Source organism: Pteronotus mesoamericanus, unplaced genomic scaffold (assembly GCF_021234165.1).
Source record: "Pteronotus mesoamericanus isolate MK-2021 breed Mesoamerican mustached bat unplaced genomic scaffold, CSHL_Meso_final scaffold_651, whole genome shotgun sequence".
NCBI lineage: Eukaryota > Metazoa > Chordata > Mammalia > Chiroptera > Mormoopidae > Pteronotus > Pteronotus mesoamericanus.
The window spans coordinates 30,935,292-30,956,615 of record NW_026555325.1 but is presented as its reverse complement, the minus strand read 5'-3'; the positions used below and the strand labels follow the sequence as shown (position 1 = coordinate 30,956,615).

The window sequence follows — 21,324 nt, the reverse complement described above, 5'->3', positions numbered from 1 at the left end:
GTGTGCTGCAGAATTTTAGTAATTAGTTTATGTGTGACATGAGATTTTAATTTTTTAAATATATTCTATTGATTATGCTATTACAGTTGTTCCATTTCTCACCCCTTTATTCCCCACCACCCTGCATCCCCCTCCCACTAGCACTCCCTCCCCTCCTTAGTTCATGTCCATGGGTCGTACATATAAGTTCTTTGGTTTCTCCATTTCCTGTACTATTCTTAACCTCCTCCTATCTATTTTGTACCTACCAATTAGGCTTCTTATTCCCTGTACTTTTTCCTCTCTTCTCCCCACTCCCTCTCTCCTCTGACCTCCATTTCTGTGATTCTGTTTCTGTTTCAGTTGTTTGTTTAATTTGTTTTTGCTTTTGTTTTTTTAGATGCAGTTGTTGATAGCTGTGAATTTGTTTCATTTTATTGTTCATAGTTTTGATCTTTTTTCTTAGATAAGTCCCTTTAACATTTCGTATAATAAGGGCTTGGTTTTGATGAACTCCTTTAACTTTTCCTTAAAGGGAAGCACTTTATCTGCCCTTCCATTCTAAGTGATAGCTTTGCTGGATGGAGTAATCTTGGATGCAGGTCCTTGCCTTTCATGACTTTGAATACTTCTTGTCAGCCCCTTCTTGCCTGCAAGATTTCTTTTGAGAAATGAGCTGATAGTCTTATGTGAACTCCTTTGTTGGTAACTGTCTCCTTTTCTCTTCCTGCTTTTAAGACTCTCTTCTTATCTTTAATCTTGAGTAATATAATTATGATGTACCTTGGTGTCTGTTTCCTTGGGACCAACTTCTTTGGGACTCATTGAACTTCCTGAATCTCCTGGAAGTCTATTTCCTTGGCCAGATTGGGCAAGTTTTCCTTCATTATTTTTCAAATTAGTTTTCAATTTCTTGCTCTTCCTTTTCTCCTTCTGGCATCCCTATGATTTGGATGTTGGGATGTTTCAAGTTGTCCCCGAGGTTCCTAAGCCTCTCCTCATTCTTTTGAATTCTTGTTTATTCATTCTGTTCTGGTTGAATGTGTATCTCTTCCTTCTGTTCCAAATCCCAGTTTCCCAGTTTTCTTCTCTTCACTGTTGGTTCCTTGTATATTTTTCTTTATTTCAGTTTGCATAGCCTTCACTTTTTCCTTCATTTTGTGACCATACTTAGCCATTTCTGTGAGCATCCAGATCACCAGTGTTTTGAACTGTGCATCTGATAATTTGGCTCTCTCTTCATTGCTTAGTTCTATATTTAGAGCTTTGACCTGTTCTTTTATTTGGGCCATATTTCTTTGTCTTAGTGGATATTGTCTTAGTTACAATGGACGGGGCAGAGCCTTAGGTATTCACCAGGACAGGGCAACCCAGGTCACTGCTTTGCGACACTGTGTGTGGGAGAGGGATCCTAGGGAGAACAATGCCACCTGCTCAGCTCTTAGCTGGCTTTCAGTCACTTCCCCTGCTACCCACAAGAAAATTGGGCCCTTCTGGTCCTGATTCCCAGGTGGGTGGGTTTGTGTACATTCTTTGATCCTGTGGGTCCCTCCAACGGACTCTCCTGTGACGCTGGGAGTTTCTCCCGCTGACACATCCCCTACAGGTTTATAAAGCCATTACAGGTTTTGAGGCTTCTTTTCCCACACTGGAACCCTGGGTTGCGTGGTCTGTCTTGATCCCCAGCTGTTCCTACCAGTTTATCCTCATGTAAACGTGGGACTGCCAGGTACTCAAGCCACCACCTTGCCGAGCATCCTCTCCACCCCAGCAGCCCATCTCTGCCCCTCCAACCAGTCTGGATGAATGTTTCTTCTTTAACTCCTTTGTTGTCGTACTTCCATACAGTTCGATTTTCTGGCAGTTTTGGTTATATTTTGTTTTTAAATTTGTTGTTGTTCTTCATTTGGTTGTACGAGGAGGCAAAATGTATTTACCTACTGACATGAGATTTTTAAAAAGTTGAAAATCACTAGTCTAAATGAAAATAGCCAAATTCATCAGATAGAAATAATTTTGATAAATTTTTACTTGATTTAATTTATGTTGTTTAATAAATTATAACAATAATTGCAATGTTAATAAGCCCATCATTTTTTTTTTTTACTATTTAAAAATCAAGGTGCTGGGTTAGGTTGCTCAGGTGGTTAAAGTGTTGTCCCCAACACCAAGGTTATTGGTTTGATCTCTGGTCAGGGCACATACAAGAAGCAACCAATGAATATATAAATAAGAGGAACAACAAATTGATACTTCTCTCTCTCTCTCTCTCTGTAAAATCAATGAAAAAGTATAAAAAGAATAAAGGACATAAAATAGTTACAGTTTTAATTTATGTACTTTTTGTTACAAAGAAGTTTAAGAGGTGATTAATACAAGATTTTCAAGTACGAAAATATCCAGACAATCCTTTCTTTGAATGATTCCAACATACATGAATTTCAATTACCACGGTTAGGTTATATAATACCAATCCCTAAATAGGATTTGAATTTCAATTGCTATGACCTATTAACTGCAATTGCATAAAATGCAAATTTTGCCTGTAGCTCTTCAGTCCACAAATCACTACATAAATAGCAGATGAGCATCATGATCAGTGACCAGTCATGTCTCTTCTTTCAAAGTTGTTGGTGTCAGGTCACTGTGCATCTGTTATTCAGTTTACATACAGACAGTAAAGCTTATAGTTGTCTTACATCCTTGTTCACCAGTGATAAATGTAAGTAATATTTACAAAAATAGATCATTGAAAGAGGACATTGACCAACAAAAATGAAAGTTAGAAAAGAAATGAAAAGTAACAATGCTGCAAGTCAAATTTGAATTGAACACAGTGAAGTTCCACAGGAAATAGCTGCCACGGAAATGTGATGCTGCCACCATTGGACAGGCTGGATGGGCAGCCAACAGAACTTGGTGCAGGTGGACATCATGACTTACGTGAGGAAAGTAGCTGTTAACAAAAATGATGAAGGTATCCTAGTAGAAGTGATGCTGGCAAAAAACATCAAAGAGACTCTTGGAGATAATCCATGACATCAAGAGTACAAAAGATAAAATGTTGGAAGTTGATCTAAACTTAGGAGTATGACAATTCATGACAGCATAGAAAGATGGTTGCTCCATATTGTAAGCTATATGACAAAAAGAAGGTAAAAACTGTTCTAATTACTGTGATACTTCAGTTCTCAAACTTAATTTGTTCCAGAAAACTGTTAGAGAAGCAGTTTGTTTGAAAACTGAATCTCCTTTGTTTCCTGAGAGACACATGGCTGATCATATAGGTATCAGCCTGAAAGCGTTGTCAGATAGGTAGAGAATTGAGACCCAATTTTTTGTTAGACAACAAAGATATTTCTTCTGTGAACAGCTTGGTCAAGAACTGAATTGTTCAAAAACTGAGGTTTGACTGTACTCCTATTAAATTTTGTATAAAGAGATAAAATACTTTAATTCCTAATATTTATAATTGTAGTGCACTAAGTAAATAATGGCCTTCCTGTGTTTTTCATTTTCCTACACATTTATAACTGAAAGTAAGAGAGTTTTTAATATTCCAAGAAAAATATTTAAAGGTCACAGGAAAATTATAATTTTTCCCACTGACTATTAAGATTACTTTGCATGGTAAATTTGCATAGTCATTTTTTTATGGTCCTGCATTACTGTGCAAAGTGAAGACCACCTGTATTTTCAATAGGACAGCATTTTTCTGGAAGAAGTGGAACAGAAATATGAGGTTAAAAAGAGAAGGGAATAAGATAAAAATTTCCCACTGTTAAAGAACAACTCATTTATGTATTTTCATGTATTTTTAATGAATGATGGTCAGTTTCAAATGATAGTTAGCTTTTACTAAAGAGATTTAAGAGTTATTTTAAAACTTATTAAAGAGTCATTATTTACAGTATGTTAGAAATTATAACCCTGGCAAATGTTTGAACTTATGGTGAAAAGCTTTCAATATCAGTCTGAAAATGTGGAAGTGAGTACAGTTTTTTAAAGTTATTTTGGGGGTACTTGTTCAAAAAACATGAAAGACCACTGGCCTAGTCTCAAAACAGGAACTAGCCTACTACTCTTTGGTGGGGGGAGGATCATTTAAAAGACAGCCATTTACTGAGAATGTTTTTGTGTGCCACAATTAACGTTAAATTCCAGATAAAAATTAATACAAGACAGAGGATCATAAACTAGGACTTTTTTCAGCTGCAAGCAATAGAAACCCAATTCTTCCCATGAGAAAAGAATAAAAACTTTGGCTCAAATAAACCAAGACAGCCTGAGACTCTTCAATGAGTTAAAGATTAAAACTCCCAAAGACTACCTTTCCCTGACCCGTGTGGTCAGTTGGTTGGGCATCATCCTGCAAAGCAAAAGGTTGCTGACTCCATTCCCTGTTGGGTCACATGCCTGGGTTGTGGGTTCGGTCCCCAGTCCAGCTGCGTGTAAGAGGCAACTGATCAATGTTTTACCTCTCATATCTATGTTTCTCTCCCTCTCTTCCTCCTTCCTCCCTTCCCCTCTTTCTAAAAATAAATAAATAAAAATAAAAAACCAAACCTCTCCAAGACTCTCTATCTCATTCAGTAAAATCTACAGTATTTACAATGGCCTCCTGCACCCCCACTTCCTTGCTTCTGTCTCCCCAGAAACTATGAGGTTGACTCTGGTCTTACTACTAGTTGTTCCCTTTGCCTGCAATGCTCTTTTCACAGCTACTACTACATGACCTGCTTGCTCAATTCTGTTAGGGGTTTTTTTTTTCCTCAAATACTAACTTCCTAGTGAGGCCTGCTTTTATCAACCTATTTAAAATTATTTCCCTACTGCACCTGCTATTCACCATACCTCTTCCCTGATTTGTTTTAATCTATAGTACATATTAACATCTATACTTTGATAGACTTTGCTTATTTATCAGTTTATTGTGTGATTTCTTCCACTAGAATGTAAGCTTCATGAGAGCAGTGATTTTTATCTGTTCTGTTCATGGTTCATTCCTGTATTCCCAGAACACTGTCTGCCACATAACAGGTGCTCAAAAAATACGATTTGTTGTATAAATGAAAATATGAGTGGATTAAAAGTAAGACTTTCAGAATTTTCTTTAAAAATGTGCTCAATTATGCCCTACCCAGTCTGGTTCAGTTGTTTGGGCATTGTCCTGTAAACTGAAAGGTTGTAAGTTCAATTCCCAGTCAGGGCACATGCCCTGGTTGTGGGTTCCATCCCCAGTGCCAATGGATGTTTCTCTCTCACATTGATGTTTCTATCCCTCTCTTCCTCCCTCCCTTTCCCTCTCTCTAAAATCAATAAGCATGTCCTTGGGTGAGAATTTTTTAAAAAAAGCTCAATTTTTTTAAATTAATTTTTTCAATTAATTTTTTAATTTTTTTAATTCTTTGAATTACATGTATTCAATCTGCAGATACTGCCCTTCTGCAGCATATCATTTGAAAGTTTTGTGCTTTTTTCATTTCAAATTCAAAGCATCCCATTTATTTATCCTTTCTTTTCATTCTCTCTGACATGACTCTTTTCAGGCCTTTATCACTTGTCACTCAGCTTACTGCAAGATTTTTCTATTAGTCTCTCTCCTTTTTTCCCAAGCTGTTCACTACCTTTATCCTCCCTAAACACCACTTTCTTCACGTCACTTCCCTTTACTTGTCAATTCATTAGCTTTCAAACCTGTTTTTAAGTAGCGAAATCCCACTTACAAAGCTTTATTCCACTGCTCCCGAATTTCAATCCTTAACTTACTTCATCAGGCCAGTACTTCATCACTACCTTTTGAATCTGCTGTGCTCACTCCCACTTTATTCCTTTTCACCTGGGAAACTCTATCAAGTCCTTTACATCTCTCCGAATCCTTTTGATCATTTAAGGTGTGGATGCCAATCCACCTCTTTCAAAAAGCTTCTCTGATGTCACAGTTCATCAACTGACTGAGTACAAAACATAGTTCTTGCTATATAGTCATCTAATCCTCCCTTGACCTAAGTACTTTGTGTTTATGCTGATCACTAAGACACTTTATGAAGCATATGTTGGTATTATAAATTACATATGTACATTTCCCACTACCTCTTCAATCAAATCTTAAGTTCTTTGAAGGGCATCATTCTTTGTAAGACAAAGTCCTACACTCCTTATCCTTCCACAGGTTTCTGTTTCATTTTGATTTTTTTCCCCATAGTAAGTATCCCAAAAATATTTTTAAATTTGATTTATTATTTATTTTTTTAAACCCAAAAATATTTGTTGAATGAAGTATTTTAGCTCTCAAAATTGTGCAATAAGATCTTTCTTTGGACTTTAATGTGAAAAGGGTTAAGTTGTTCATACATCCCTGAAAGCATATGTTTCCATATTGAACAGAGGATAATAAAATGTCGATATTTTTACTCATTGTTTAGATATATAACTGAAAACTTATTAAGTATAAAAGACAAACTAATATTTTACTAAGTAGTGTCTTCCATAAATGGCAGTTTCTAAGAATTTCTGTGTTAGTGTTTTGTTTCCATATGAACCGTCATCACACAGACATCAGTCTCCATGACATAAACAAGCAGGATAGATCTAGCTTTGGCCTAGAATATATTATTCCATAAGCCTTTATAAAGCATATCAAAAAAAATCTGTCTACAACAGAACCATCACACTATCTACCTAAAAAAGAAACTCAACAGAGTGCACAAAATTACACGGTATTAGGTGAAAGAGTTTAGTCAATTCCCTACAACTGAAGACGTGCTGTGGTGTTACTAAGTCAGTAAAGAACTCTTCCTCCTATCCTCTGAAAGAAAGCCTATCTGATGATAGGGACAGTGAAGCCGCTATAAATTCCAGCCCGACTCACACTATTAATAGAGTTACTCTGCCCTGTATGGTGCCTGCCTGCAGTTGCCCTATTGCTATAGGAGTGGTCTCTTGAAGCAGCTATGAGACTGTAAAGGAAAATTTTCTCTAATACTTCTTCAGGGCTAGTAAAACCCAGGAGCTAAAAAATTCAAATGCAGTAAAACTAAGTAAGTATGTGGGCATATCAGAGATAACATTTTTTCAAAAGTAGAATTAAGATGTAATTATAATTTGCACTACAAAAGATTTAAACTAAAAGATGTGTGCCACAATCCATATAACACCTGAGTAGGAAAAAAGTCTCATATGTATCTAACACAGGAACATATGATTAAGTTAGGCATCAAAAATAGTTATTAAACATTCAGATGCTGACTGCTGTGCCGTGACAAGGCTCTGGACTCGGTGATAATTTCTATATGAGGAAAATATTCTGTATCTGTAGCTTTAAGAGTAGCGGTATTTAGTATACACAATTGCTGTATCTTCATTTGATCCACATTGTCACTGTGCTCTGGGTCTTACAAATTACCTAGTCAGTCTTGTCAGGGCTACTCAGCTCTGGACCATTCACTAGTAGATAGTTGTGGAATGTGCTCTGTTTCTCAGGAAGTTTGCTCTATTTCTTTAAATTTGTTTGTCTTTTTTAAAAAAGTACAGTCATATTATAAAAAATTATAAAATAGGTTAGCAGAAAAATTAATTCAGCTTTAAAACTCTTGAAGGCAGAGACATTTTAATTAGCATCTCTTCATACATCATAAGCTGTTTGGTGTCTAGTTAGAAGAATAAAAAGCAGGCCCTAGTGGATAGGTCAGTAGATTAGAGCATAGTCCTGATACACCAAGGTTATGGGTTTGATCCCTGGTCAGGGCACACACAGGAATCAACCAATGAACACATAAATAAGTGGAATAACAAATCAATGTATCTCTCTGTCTCTCTAAAAATCAGTAATAAATTTTTAAAAATGATTCACTACTTTATAGTATAAATTTGTCAAACATGTGATTACAAAAAAGATGTGCATGTAAAAAGTAGACTATTACTTGAGAGATGGCATTAGCTATTGTATTAATTTTCTATTGCTTTCTAACAAATCACCACAAATTTAGCAATTTAAAACAATACAGATATATCATCTCACAGTCCCTGTAGGTCAGCAGTCTGGGCATAGCGCAACTGGGTTCTCTGCTCAGGGTCTCATGAGGCTGAAGTCCAGCGGTCAGCCTGGGCTGTGTTTCTCATCTAGGTCCTCTTTCAAGCTCACATGGTTGTTGGTAGAATTCATTTCATTGCAGTTAATTGCAGGATTGAAGTCCCTGACTCTTTGCTGGCTGTCAACCAGGGGCCATTCTTGGCTCCTAGAGGCTGTCCACATTCTTCACTACATACCTCCTTCCCTCTTTAAACCAGCAATGGCATGTTGAGCCTTTTCTTGTGCTGTGAATCACTGACTTCCTCTTCTGCTACCAGCCAGGAAAACTCTATGCTTTTAAAGGGCTCGTGTGCTTAGGTCAGGTCCACCCAGATAATCTCCCTGCTGTAAAGCATAACCTAATCACAGTATTAAAATACATGAAGTTCACAGCACTGGGGATTACCCATGGCATGTACACCAGGGAGTGAGAAATCTCAGGGACCATTTTGGAATTCCACCTATCAGGACAGGAGGTTCCTCCTTCTCTATTCAGTCCTATTATGACTTTAATATTTAAGTCTTTTTCAATTCACATTTAACTCTACCGTATTTATTTTATAAACTCACATTCAGTATAGTAAAAAATAGCCATGAAGAATTTGCTTATCATTGGGGGAAACATAAAGATTCTTTTGTTCACAAAGGAAAAATTCTAGAGAACAAGAATCTTAAATTTTATTTTTTTAAAAGATTTCATTTATTTTTAGAGAGCATAAGGGAGGGAAAAAGAGAGGGAGAGATACATCAATGTGTGGTTGCCTCTTTAGCACCAGGGCAAGAATCAAATTTTAATAAGCCTAATTAGCATATATCAATATATTTGTTTCATTAAATCTAATACAATCTGCCCTGGCTGGTGTGGCTCAGTGGATTGAGCACCGGCCTGTGAACCAAAGGGTCACTGGTTTGACTCCCAGTCAGGGCCTGAGTTGTGAGCCAGATCTCCAGTAGGGGGCACCCAAGAGGCAACCACACATTGATGTTTCTCTCCCTCTCTCCCTTACCCTCTCTGAAAATAAACAAAATCTTAAATAAATAAATCTACTATAAGCTAATGAATAATAACTAACATATTCTATTTAGATGCTTATATTTAAAAATAAAGACCGAGACCAGATTTTCTAGAAATAAGCAAACATAAGATTTAGAAAAGATTAACAACATATAATGCAAATATTTGTCACAAATATGGCACTATTATATCCTCCATATATGAAGAACTTAGAAAAATAGATAAGAACACAAGAGCCTATAGATAAATAAGAAAAGAACATACCCAGACATTTTTTAAAAAGGAAATAGAAATGGTTTAGTAAAGTTGGACCTCCATAAATTAACATTTATTGAGTGCATAAAATTTTTGTGAGGTGCTAGCATATATGACAAGTGCAGGGTTGCTATTCAGGTACAGGCACTTTTAGGTTTATGGCCAGGGTCCATTCTTATTGTTTGGTAATTGTGTTCTTGTAACTGTGCAGAATGGGATTTGGCTGCTTGTTGCTGTGATATATGACCTGAAGATCTGTGTTGAAGGAAACAGGTTTTTATTAACAGGGTTCCAATTTGGGGGGGACTGAGAGCACTCCTGCGCTGAGTACTTCTCTCTCATGAGACCGAGAACTTTTCTTGCTCCCCAAAAGGTTATGCCAAAACCATACCCAAGAAGTTTCCCATTTCCTTATTGGTCCTTTTAGACCATAAGCCGGCCATGGAAATAGGTCTCCATCCTCTCCGGAATGTGCTCTTGTGGGTTTTGGAGTCGCCATCTTCTTGTAGCAGCTCTTCCTCTCAGGATCTGGGGTTCACCGCTCCCAGTCTCCATGTAGCACTCCAGGACCCATGTGCCATGCTGCACTGCATCATGGTGTCCCAATGGCTGGAGCCCAGGGAGGTGCATGTCCCAGCACGGGACCCTGACTCCAGGAGTGGGCTTCTAACCGTGTGAGGCCTGTGACCTTGGTGGGCCCAACATCAGCTGGTCACACAAGCACTCCCCTCTGTGCAGGGAGCAAGGACCAGAGCCCTAGAGCATCCGAGTGCCAAAACAAGAGCCAAGAGGCCTGATCTTTTCCCTGCCTCCTGTTTTAAAAGTCCTCTCTCCAGGAATACCATGTGCCCCGGAAACCACTGGGAGTGTCCAGCTTTGTAGCCAGTGAGGGCTACTGTTGGCCGTATTTGCCTTTGCCCCTCCTCTAGAGGCAAGGGCAATCCAATTCCTCCTTACTCATTGGAGAATGGCTGTATCTACTCCAGTCCACTAAGACTTTATGTAGAGGGCTCCATCTAGGAGCTGGCACGGGATAATTCCTATCAGACCAGAAGTAGAGCAGGCCCGAGGCAGTGAACAGAGAAATCCAGGCAACCTGGGAACATACAAACAGAACTTGAACGCACAGCTCCATCTCACAAGCAGGCTTCTGGGACTGAGACAACTTCTATTGTTTTAAGCTACCCAATTTGTGTTAATTTGTCACAGAGGCCACAGCAAACTAATATAGTGCATAATTCAGTAAATCTTCACAACAATCTTAGAAGGTAGGTACCATTATCATCTCCATTTAACAGATAAGGAAATTTGTGATATGGAGAGGCTAGTGACTTTTGCAATCCAGGGCCAGAATTGAAATTCAGGTCTTCTAATCCAAAGCAGAGGGTTCCCCCCCCCCCCCACCATGTTGCATTAGAAATTTAAAAAGAGATATACAACTTCTGCTTTGAGAGGAATGGGAGAACTGGGCTAAACCTCCAACTATAAACAACACAATTAGACAAAGTATATGAAATGACAGTCTTCAGGAACTGAACAACTGGCAGTGCAGGACTGTGATCCCCAAGAGAAGGGAAATAAATGAGTAGCCCATAATTGCCTGTATTTCTGCCTGGAGACATTTTCCAGCCCAAGGTGCAGGGAGGGGGAGTCCCAAGCAGACTATGGTAGTCTCACTGAATTATGGAGATAAATTTGGAGCAGTAGAATTGGCTGGAATTTGCAGGGCAGTGTACCAACAGGAAGGAGCTAAATTGAGGAGTTCCAGAAATCTGGAAGGGAAGATGAGCCTGTGGTTCAAAACTAAGCCACTCATGCATAGGGTGAAACTCCATGAAGTCTGGGCAAAGAATGATCCCAGGAACTATAAATTGAACAATTTCCAGAGTTTACATGTAGCTGGAAGACATTTGAGTCCCAATCAGACACAGATACATTGGGTCTGATCCACTGGGAAACCAAGAAGGAAAGGGGAAGAACAATACTTATGTTAAAGAGGCAAAAGAAAAAAGATAGAGGGATGGATAGATATGTGAGACAACAGGCAGAGTAAAATGATAATGGTAAAATCTAGGTAGTAGGTATACATGTGTTCACTGCAAAATTAAAGGACTATTAAGGTGTTATGAAAAATGTTATGCCCAAACACTTCACAACTTACATGAAATGGACAAATCCTTGAGAGACATTATGGTGGTTTTAAAGTGTCTACAGCCCTGACTGGTTTATCTCACTGGGCTGGGTATTATTCCACAGACCAAAAGGCCGCCAGTTCTATTCCCAGTTAGAGCACATGCCCAGGTTGTGGGTTTGTGCCCCAGTTGGGCATGTATGAGAGGCAACCAATTGATATTTCTCTCTCTCATTGATGTCTTTCCCTCTCTCTCCCCCTCTCTTACCCTTTCTGTAAAAAATAAATATTAAAAAAATATAAAGTATGTCAACACAGTCTTTGACTCCTTCTACAAAGGGGAAGTCTAATTCCCTTCTCTTTGACATGGGCTTGACTTATTGTTCTCTTTTTACAAATAGAATATGGCAGAAGTAATGGTATGTAACTTCTGAGAGTAGGTCACAAAAGGTATTGTAGTTTCTTCTTTGCTCTCTCTCTTGGATTGCTCCCTTGGCAGGAAACCATGTCTTTAGGACATTCAAGCAGCTCTTTGGAGAGGCCCATGTGGCTGGAAATTGAGGATGCTAGCCAACAACCAACAATAAAATGAGACTTTGTGATAACAATCAGTAACTGAGGCCTCTTACCAGAAGCTCTGAGAGCGAGCCACCTTGCAAGCAGATCCTCTGGCCCCAGTCAAGCTTTCATATGACTACCGCATAGTATATATCTTGACTCACTTGAGACCCTGATTAGAAACCCAGGTAAGGGCTAAATCCCTGACCCACAGAAATTGTGAGATAATTAATGCTTAGTTTTAAGCTGTTAAATTTTGAGATGACTTACTATGCAGCCAGAGAACAGTTAACTACCAAAGCTTACACACACACACACACACACACACACACACACACACACACACAGAGTCCTGAAAGGCTCAGTTGGTAGGAGCACTGTCCCATACACCAAAAGGTTGCAGCTCCGATTTCCAGTTTGGGTACATACCTAGGTTGCTGGTTCAAGCCTCAGTCAGACGCTTACAGGAGGCAACCAATTGTTGTTTCTCTCACACACTGGTGTTTCTCTCTGTCTTACTTCCTCTCTCTCTAAAAGCAGTAGGCATGTCCTTGGGTGAGGACTTTAAAAAAGAAAAACTATACAATCCAAATAGCCCTATATATATTAAAGAAATTAGTAGTTAAAAACGTTCCAACCAAGACAACTCCAGGCCTAAATGGCTTCATTATTAAATTCTACCAAACATTTAAGAAATAATACCAGATATTAGTTTGTTTCTCCTTTTGTTATCTTTTTTTCTTCTGGATGCTTTAGGTTTTTTCCATCTTTGGTTATCAGGAGTTTTACAATGATGTGATTTTTTTTAAAAACCCAGTTTAGGGTTCATAAAGATTTTTGAATCTGTAGTTTGATGTCTTTCACCAATTTTGTGATGTTTTAGCCATTAACTTTTTTAAAATTATATTTTATTAATTATGCTATTACAGTTGTCCTGATTTTTTCCTCCTTTGCCCCTCTTCACCCAGTATTCCCTCCTCCCTCAGGCAATCTCCCAACTCTTGTTCATGTCCATGGGTCATGTGTACAAGTTCTTTGGCTACTTGATTTCCTGTTCTGTAACTACCTGTTTGTACTTCTTAATCCCCTCACCTCTTCACCCATTCTCCTCCTCCTCCCTCCCATCTGGCATCCACCTGGTAACTAACTTCTTTTCTCTTGCTGCTTTTAAGAGTCGCTCTTATCTTTAACCTTTGGCATTTTAATAATGATGTGTCTTGGAGTTGACCTCTTTGCATCTGTCATAATTGAGACTCTGTGCTTCCTGGATTTGCATGTCTGTTTCCTTCACTAAATTAGGTGAGATTTCTTCCACTATTTTTTCCAGATTTCCAATTTTTTGCTGTTTCTCTTCTCCTTCTGTCCTCCCTTTGATTTCAATGTTGGACCTCTTAAAGTTGTCCCATAGGCATTAAATCTTAAGATACTGTTTATTTTCTTTCTCCTTTCTGGACACAAATTTCCTGTTAGAGCTTATGTATCTTCTATGTCTCTTAATTTCTCTTGTGTTTTCATTGCTTTGTCTCTCTGCATCATTCTGGATATTTTCTTCTAACTTGCATTCATTCACTAATTCTATCTTCAGCTATGCCTCTTGTGTTGTCGAATTCACCCATCAAGATTCTAATTTCAGTCATGGTAATTTCCAGCTCTATTATTTCCATGTTTTTTAAAAGTATAATTTTGACTTATTTGTCCAAATTCTCCTAAGCTTAGTTCGTATCTGAACAGTCCAATACCTGGATGTTCCACAGATTTTTAAGTTTAATCTTTATTGAATTTTTTCCCATTACCATTTAGTCTCCTTATATCTCCTAACCCCAGCAATCACCACACTGTTGTCCATGTCCATGAGTCCTTTTTCCTTTTCCACAGATCTGTTTAAATGTAAGCTTCTGCTGGTGTTAACATTGTTTCTTGATGTGGCTTTTTATTGTGTCCTATGGTGTATTTGCAAAACTATAGATTTATTTTGAGGCCTACTGCATTACTTTTCTATTTCTGCATAACAGTACTACCACAAATTTAGTGTTTTAAAACAATACACATTACCTCATAAGCCCTGTGAGGAGTCCAAACACAGCTCAGCTGGGGACTGTTTTCAGGGTTTCACAAGGCTGCAATCAGTAAGTCAGCCTGAACTGTGGAAAGAATCCACTTTCAAGCTCACATGTATGCAGCATTTAGTTCCTTGCGGACTGCTGGACTAAGGGCCTACTTCTTGCTGTTAGCTAGGTGCCACCCTCAGTTGTTTGCCCTTTGGCCTTCTCTAAAGGCTAGTTCACATGGCAGCTTGCTTCAAAATCAGCAAGGGAGAAAGTTAAAGATGGGCATTAGAACACGATATAATCATGTATACATAATCACATAGGTCCTATCATATTTGTGGTATCCTATCAATTAGAAGCAAGTCCTATTTCCCCTTCTCCATACACAAACAAGGCATACCAGGTTACAAAAATAGTGGGGGTCCATGTTAGTGTCTGTCCACCATACCTTGGATGTTAACATCCTTTTGAGAATTAAAAATCTTAGATAACTTCAATCTAATTTTATAGACGGAGAATATTCAAAGCTGAGCTGCCATCCTTTTGCAGGTATGCTTACTTCTGGATCATTCTTATCCCTAATGGGCAATTCTTACTCCTTTTGGAATTCTTACTCAAAGGAAGGGGAAAGGTTTATCATTGCAGGCCTCTTTCCCTAGTACTATGAGGTTGTCAAGAGAGCTGCTCAGCATCTCAGACACCAATTACAGAGTTAGCCAGTACTTCTGGGAAAAGCAGCTTGCCTACTTGGGTTTCTGTGCTTTGGTAGCAATTGTTCATTGTTACCAGGTCTCTCATGTCTTTAAGCAGATGTTTTAAAATTTTTGTTTAGCAATCAGCTTTTTTAGATGTGCTTATTAGGAGATCTGGTCCAAATTATTTGCTCTACTATTACTATAAATGAAAGTTTTGTTTTTTTACTTGCATAATTTGTCATTTGTTACTGGCCTCCACAAGTAGAGAAATGATAATCTATAAGGGTAAACGTATTTAAACATAATCTAACCTATTTAATTTAAAGATTTACTTTTTCAACCTGAAAAAACAAATTAGAAAGTACCAATTTTTTCCCATTAAATTATATTGAGCATTTCTGGTGCATTTTTGTTTATGGAAAATAAAATCCTAATATTATTATATAATGGCTATATATGCCTAAAACATGAACCTAGAAATTAGCATGAAATTATAAACTTTTTACATCACTTGATATTTTAATCTCTATATAAAACAGTATGTTAAATGTTGAGTTTTCCTACAAATTACATATATCACTCATGTCTGCATTGCCAAGTAGAAATAATACACTTATTAAACAAGTGTAATGGAGTTATAGTTGTGATACTGATATAAACTTAAAATATTTGAGAACATTAATTTGTATTTAATTTTAAAAGGAAAGTCTGAAATAGATACTGCATCCCTATCTTTAAAATACACTGATTTGGGAATAGACCGTTACATGTATATAGTTGGGCTTGTGTGCATAAGCATCAGCCTTATTTTTAAAGTCTGTAACTACTGAACATGCTTTTGAAATAAATATCTAATAAAGTAAAATATAAGACTACTCTCTCTGAGAATAAAAACAATATAGCTTATCAACCACCTAGTAGAAACCACTAGCTGCAGTTACCTTAATTCCGTACTCCTTTTTTATCCAATTTTTCACAGGCATATGACCATCTGGAATAAAAGCTATAATTTTCATCCTTCTTTGCAATTAGGTGAAAACACTGTGACTAAATTTTGGCCAATGCAATTTAAATGAATATACAACTCACTGCCTTCCTTCTTGCTGGACAGAATGTTGCTGTGAGGGTTGGAACTTAAAACAACAATCTTGTATCATGAGTTGGTAGCCAAGTGCTGAAACTGGTAGAGCAACACAGCCGCCTTGAGGGATACTTACCTATAGAATTCTTTTAAGTGAGAGGAAAAAAGTCTTTTTTTTTTTAGCCACTGTGCTTGGGGTTTTAGTTTTATGCTACTGTTCCTAATCTTAACTGATACACATTTCAATTGTTGGCATATTATTCCTTTATTAGAAACTGTAAATGAGAAATTATTTCAACACCTGAAGACCAAACTACAACACAAGATTCCGTAGGCTCAAGATTTTGAGACATTCTAGAAAGAGTTTTTTGTAAAGTATATCCCTTCCGTGGCATGACAACATCGTTCTTCTTTAAAAAGGTTACTGGACAAAGATCATTTCCACCATCACCTATATAAACAATTTGTGTGTAATTCACTCCCTGTTGTAACTGTTTATCTAAAAATTCTACCAAAACTACATTTTTGCAAAGATTTTTGGGACATCTGTTGCAAGAATGAGCATGGTAATTTTTCACAGTGAGATGACCACGGCCATCAAAAGCTGCTGGGTTTGTAAACACTTTATCAAACACATCATGAAAATTGGTAGCTTCTAAAATCCAATCTATGAAGACTGAATTTGAATCTGAAATAATGATGCAATCAAATTTTTCCTTGTTCTTTCTTATAAAGTTTAAAAGTTCCACCATCCCTGGAGTAAAAGGCATTGATGTCACTGTTCTTTTCATTTCATCTTCTCTTACACCTTCATCTGCCAAATACTTAAAGACTCTGCCCATAAATTCTGTCCAAAATCCTTTTTCATAAGAATCTTGTAGTTCAATAGGAAGCTTTTTCTCTGGAGCACATTGTACAATCCAGGTGTCACTATTGTCATCTATGATTGTATTGTCAAAGTCAAAAACGAGCAAAATTTTCATGGTTCTAAAACAGATTTGGGGAACCCTGAAAAAGAAGAAATATTATTCTCTAAACACTTTTTTTTTTTTACACATATCTGGCTCTTATTTAACAAACATTACTGAGTGTTAATCTGCTAAACAAATTATAATTAAATAAATTAATGTAAACAAATTAAAATAATTAAGCATTTTAGGATAACCATTTAAGCATTTTTTCCTAAGAGTCAAAGTTCATATTTGAGTATTTTAAGTGAATCAAAAACAGAATATCTAAAAAGGATATCCGCAGTTTTATTGTGTTCATGTGGGGAATTATTCCTTCAGCATCCAGAATTAAGTTATTGGGCTATCCACTAAAAGAAGTAATGAAACAATTATTCTCTTACACTCTAATTTAGAAAAGTTTTAAAATAATACAGAAAAAAAAGTAGGCTAACTGTTCAATGTTTTTATCAATCACAGCCACACTTATTTTTTATTTTTATTTTTAAAAACTTTATTTATTTGTTTTTAGAGACTGGGGAAGGGAGGGAAAAAGAGAGAGAGAGAAACATCGGTCAGTTGCTTCTTGTAGGCACCCTGCCTAGGGACCAAACCCAGAACCCCGTGCACTGACCTGGAATCGAAACGGGGACCTTTGCGGGATAACACCCAACCAACTGAGCCACACCGGTCAGGGCACAGCCACACCTACTAGTTTAAAATACTTACAGTAATCTTCATATGAAACAAGTCTCTGTGTACTAACCAAAATTTAGATCAAATTTAACATGAAATCTTGCAAAATTTAAATTTTTAAAAAGGTGTTGAGCTTGAAGTCATTTCTAACATCAATGCCAATGTTATAACTAAATGGTTGCATGACACTGTACTTGAAATTCTAAGCAAATTACTTGAAATAGAGGTCAGTTCAGTTCTTCCAGACTAGTAGTAGGTTGATAATAATTTTATGTTTATTCATATTTTCTACAAATAGTTTAGCTCTGGAGTGCCAAATAATATGGATATACTTGAGTAATCACATTACTTAAGATAGGACAATCAATTACTTATGGCTTTTTACATTAAAAGATAATGTATGGCATTAATTATAAATCTCCAGAGAAAAGTAAAGAATTGGTCAACAGATGGTACAGATGAAAATTATGTAAAAATGGTAATTATAGATTACCCAAATAAAAGATATAATTAGTATGTGCACACAATTTTTTTTAAAGAGTAATATTTTTAGAGAGATCACTATACACAAGGCACTGACCTAAGACCTTTAAAATTATCCCATTTAACTGTCATAACCCCATTAAATAGGAATTATTATTATTTTCATCTTAAAGATATGTAAACTAGTGTGTAAGCATTAGTCAGGTTGGTTAAGTATTAGTTAAGTGGCAGAGCTAGAATCTGGACTCAAGTTGGTTTGACTTCAAAGTTCATGCTTTTAAGTACCACACTCTAGTATCTAAGAAACAGAATATTTAAAGACTATTCATCATTTTAAAAATAAAATGCTAAGGTCATTTTGACAAAAAGATGTTTAGTTACATGAAAACATTCATTAGTCTCAAAGTAACTTACTAACTATAACACTAAATCTGTGATCTATTTAATAACCATTCTGCAGTTTCAGCAAGAAATTTTAAAAAGTGAAGAACCCCACAAGAAAAAGAAGAGACTGATTAAAAATGGAAAACATGTTATTAACCAATGTTACCGCAATAAATTTAATTAAATTTTTAAAAAGAAAAAGAAAAACATGGCACTTAACCACATGCATTCTCTGGTTTATAATAGATTGCCAGAAGATGAACTGAGAATAGAGGTCATTACTCATATAAAAGAGTAAGTATTCCGTGTCTCTCAATTTAGAATATATAGAGAATAATTAATATTAGAGAGGTAGCTCTGTTGTGTGAATTTAGACATATGCAAGATGGGGCAAAAGTAGGTTTACAGTTGTTCATGTGGAAAATAATACAATAATTAAGAAATAATAATAAACAAGCATAAACTCTTTGTAAATCTACTTTTCCCCATCCGGTAACATCCTGATACATATCTTGTATCTCTAAATGCCTAATCTAGGTGTCTCTGACGGGCTCCCAGAGATTTAAGTGCAAAATTCACTTTCCCATAGAAACGATGTAATAACTAGCAAAAAGGCACAGTGGACAATCACATTAGGACTGCCCCCATATTCCCCTCATCACTCTCCCCCTGCCCCAGCCCCGCCTCCCACACTCAATCCTGCCCCACAACCCCCTGTTGGCTTTGTCCACGGGTCCTGTATACATGTTCCTTGATGACCCTTCCCTTCCTTTCCCTCGTTAGCCCCTCCCCTCTATGTACCTGGGCATATTTTAAATTAAAATGCTTTTTTACAGCATTCTGTATTTAATGAAAATTTTTTTTCAAATGTAACTCATTGTTGGTTAAAAACTGCCTCAAGCTTAGATTTAAATAGCTACAAGTTACTAAAATTCCTGAACTATTAACCTAAAAATAAGATGCCATAAGCCTGTAGTTAATATAATTCCACTGCTGACTATTAATGCCTATCTAAAAGTGAAATTTTCTTAATTTCCTATCTTTTTATATTAGTTTTCTCACCACTCAACATAAATCTTTATTAAAAATACTTACCCAATTTAGTATTTCCAAGACTTTTAATCTGACTTCAGCATAAAGCTTTGGTTAAGTAGTCATGACAATCTTCAGTTTTAAACAGCCAGTTTCTAACCAGTATTATTTCTATTCTCAATGCAGGAAACAAAGTCTTCTGGTTTGGAGTAAAGGAACAGAGACTTCTTAACTCCTAAAATTAATAAAAGTTTATTTAAGATATTTTTAAATTTATGTTTTCTAATGATGCTATTTTGTCTTACATTAGAAAGCACCTATTGGCAACAGGAAGACCAAATTTTGATTACACAAAAACCTTAAATACAAAACAGGGAGTGTTAATGTAAACATAAGTTTATATCAAATGGATAAAAATCACAAGTGTTAAACTGATTGTGTTGAGAATTACAGATTCTGCTTTTTCTTTTTACTTGTTAAAAGTAATAGACAAATACATTCTGTTGTCAATAAATAGTAAAAGATGTAGTGTACTTGAAATAAAAGTCTCAAAAAATAAGGATGTGCACACTCAGTTTTAAGAACGTGACTATTTTGAAACAAAGTTGTTACAATTACCAAAATAGTTACTAACTATTCTCTCCAACAGCGGGAGCAGTATATATTTGGTATATCTGCAATGTTTCTTCCATAGTCCAACAATAACCTATATGCTTTTAACAATAATGGAAACTAGAAACTACATAGATGTAATGGGGACTGGTTAAATAAGATATGTAGCCTTGAAATGCTTATTCATTATAATACAGATTTGGGTTCCTTAGCTTATCTCCATGTGCAGGTGTCTTCTGGCCCTTTGGGGACTGGGGTAAAATTGTTGATATTCTGACTACTGCTACTGCTGTAATTCATCTCTGACCTAGGGGTCTGCATCTTCTACAAAGCTGTAGCAGGCAAAGTCAGTAGCATGCAAGCAGGGTAAAATCTCTTTCCCAGTTCTTGGCATTTTAAAAAACATATACTTTGTAAAGTATGTGACTGTCTAACCATTATGCTGTACACCTGTAACTAATACAAAATAACATTGGACATAAACTGTAACTGAAAAATAAAATTTAAATTAAGAAAAAAAAAAACTGTGCTCTCCCCCAAAATTCTCCCCCCCCCATATCGTATGTGCAAAAATTTCTGCCAAAAAATGTTCATTAATCCTTTTATATTTAACCAGCATTATTACAGCGGAACATCTGATAGAAAACCTGAAGAAAAATAGTACAATTATGTGTTACAACTTTAGTGATTGAAAATCTTAACTCCTTTCATTTTAAGCGACTCCAATTCGCTGCCTAGAAAGTACGTGTTGTAGCCAACTAGCGTGTAATAAAATCGTTTACCTCCATGTATCTTTGGAAACCAAGCCCGCATCCGCTCTTAACAGGTTTTTGGTGTTCTTATCGAGGTGTGACTGGCCCTCCAAATACATTCACTTTACTATATTTACCAAGCAATTTAAAATATCTAAAAGGTTCTAATACGAATGTTCTGAGACAACATCCGAGTTTTAACATTACTGCTTGAAAAACTAAGCCCCATCTAGCCCGGATTATGACTGAGAAACTAAAGTATTCAAAAATCGATGTTCTGTGCACTAATCCCTGAGTTTCTACAGTTAAGGGAGAGCTTTGCCCTTCACCTTCCCTCCGCGAGGAAGTCTGTGGGCCGCACAGACCGAGCCTAGGCCCCGCTCTTGCACACACCTGCCGGGTCCCCCCGAAAGGTAGGCGCAGGAACCTAGCTGGGATGGTCCCGCGTAGGGCACGTGATGCATGAGGATGGCAGCGCCCGGCCGGGCAGGGGTTCCAGGTCTCCCCACCAGCCCGGGCCAGGAGTCCGCAGCCGCTCTAGCCTCCGCCCTGCTCCCGCGGAGGTCCCCGCGCCAGTCCTATTTG

General features: G+C 37.0%; 1 protein-coding gene across 1 annotated transcript; it reads right to left on the bottom strand.

The window, feature by feature from the left end:
- Window positions 1-15,859: 15,859 nt before the first annotated feature.
- On the bottom strand, window positions 15,860-21,312 carry PHOSPHO2 (phosphatase, orphan 2). Its single transcript, XM_054562396.1, has 3 exons — window positions 21,133-21,312; window positions 19,439-19,610; window positions 15,860-16,841 (listed from the first exon to the last, which is right to left on the bottom strand). Exon 3 carries the CDS (start codon window positions 16,814-16,816, stop codon window positions 16,091-16,093), a length of 726 nt encoding a protein of 241 aa, XP_054418371.1. The 5' UTR covers window positions 16,817-16,841; window positions 19,439-19,610; window positions 21,133-21,312; the 3' UTR covers window positions 15,860-16,090.
- Window positions 21,313-21,324: the final 12 nt, after the last annotated feature.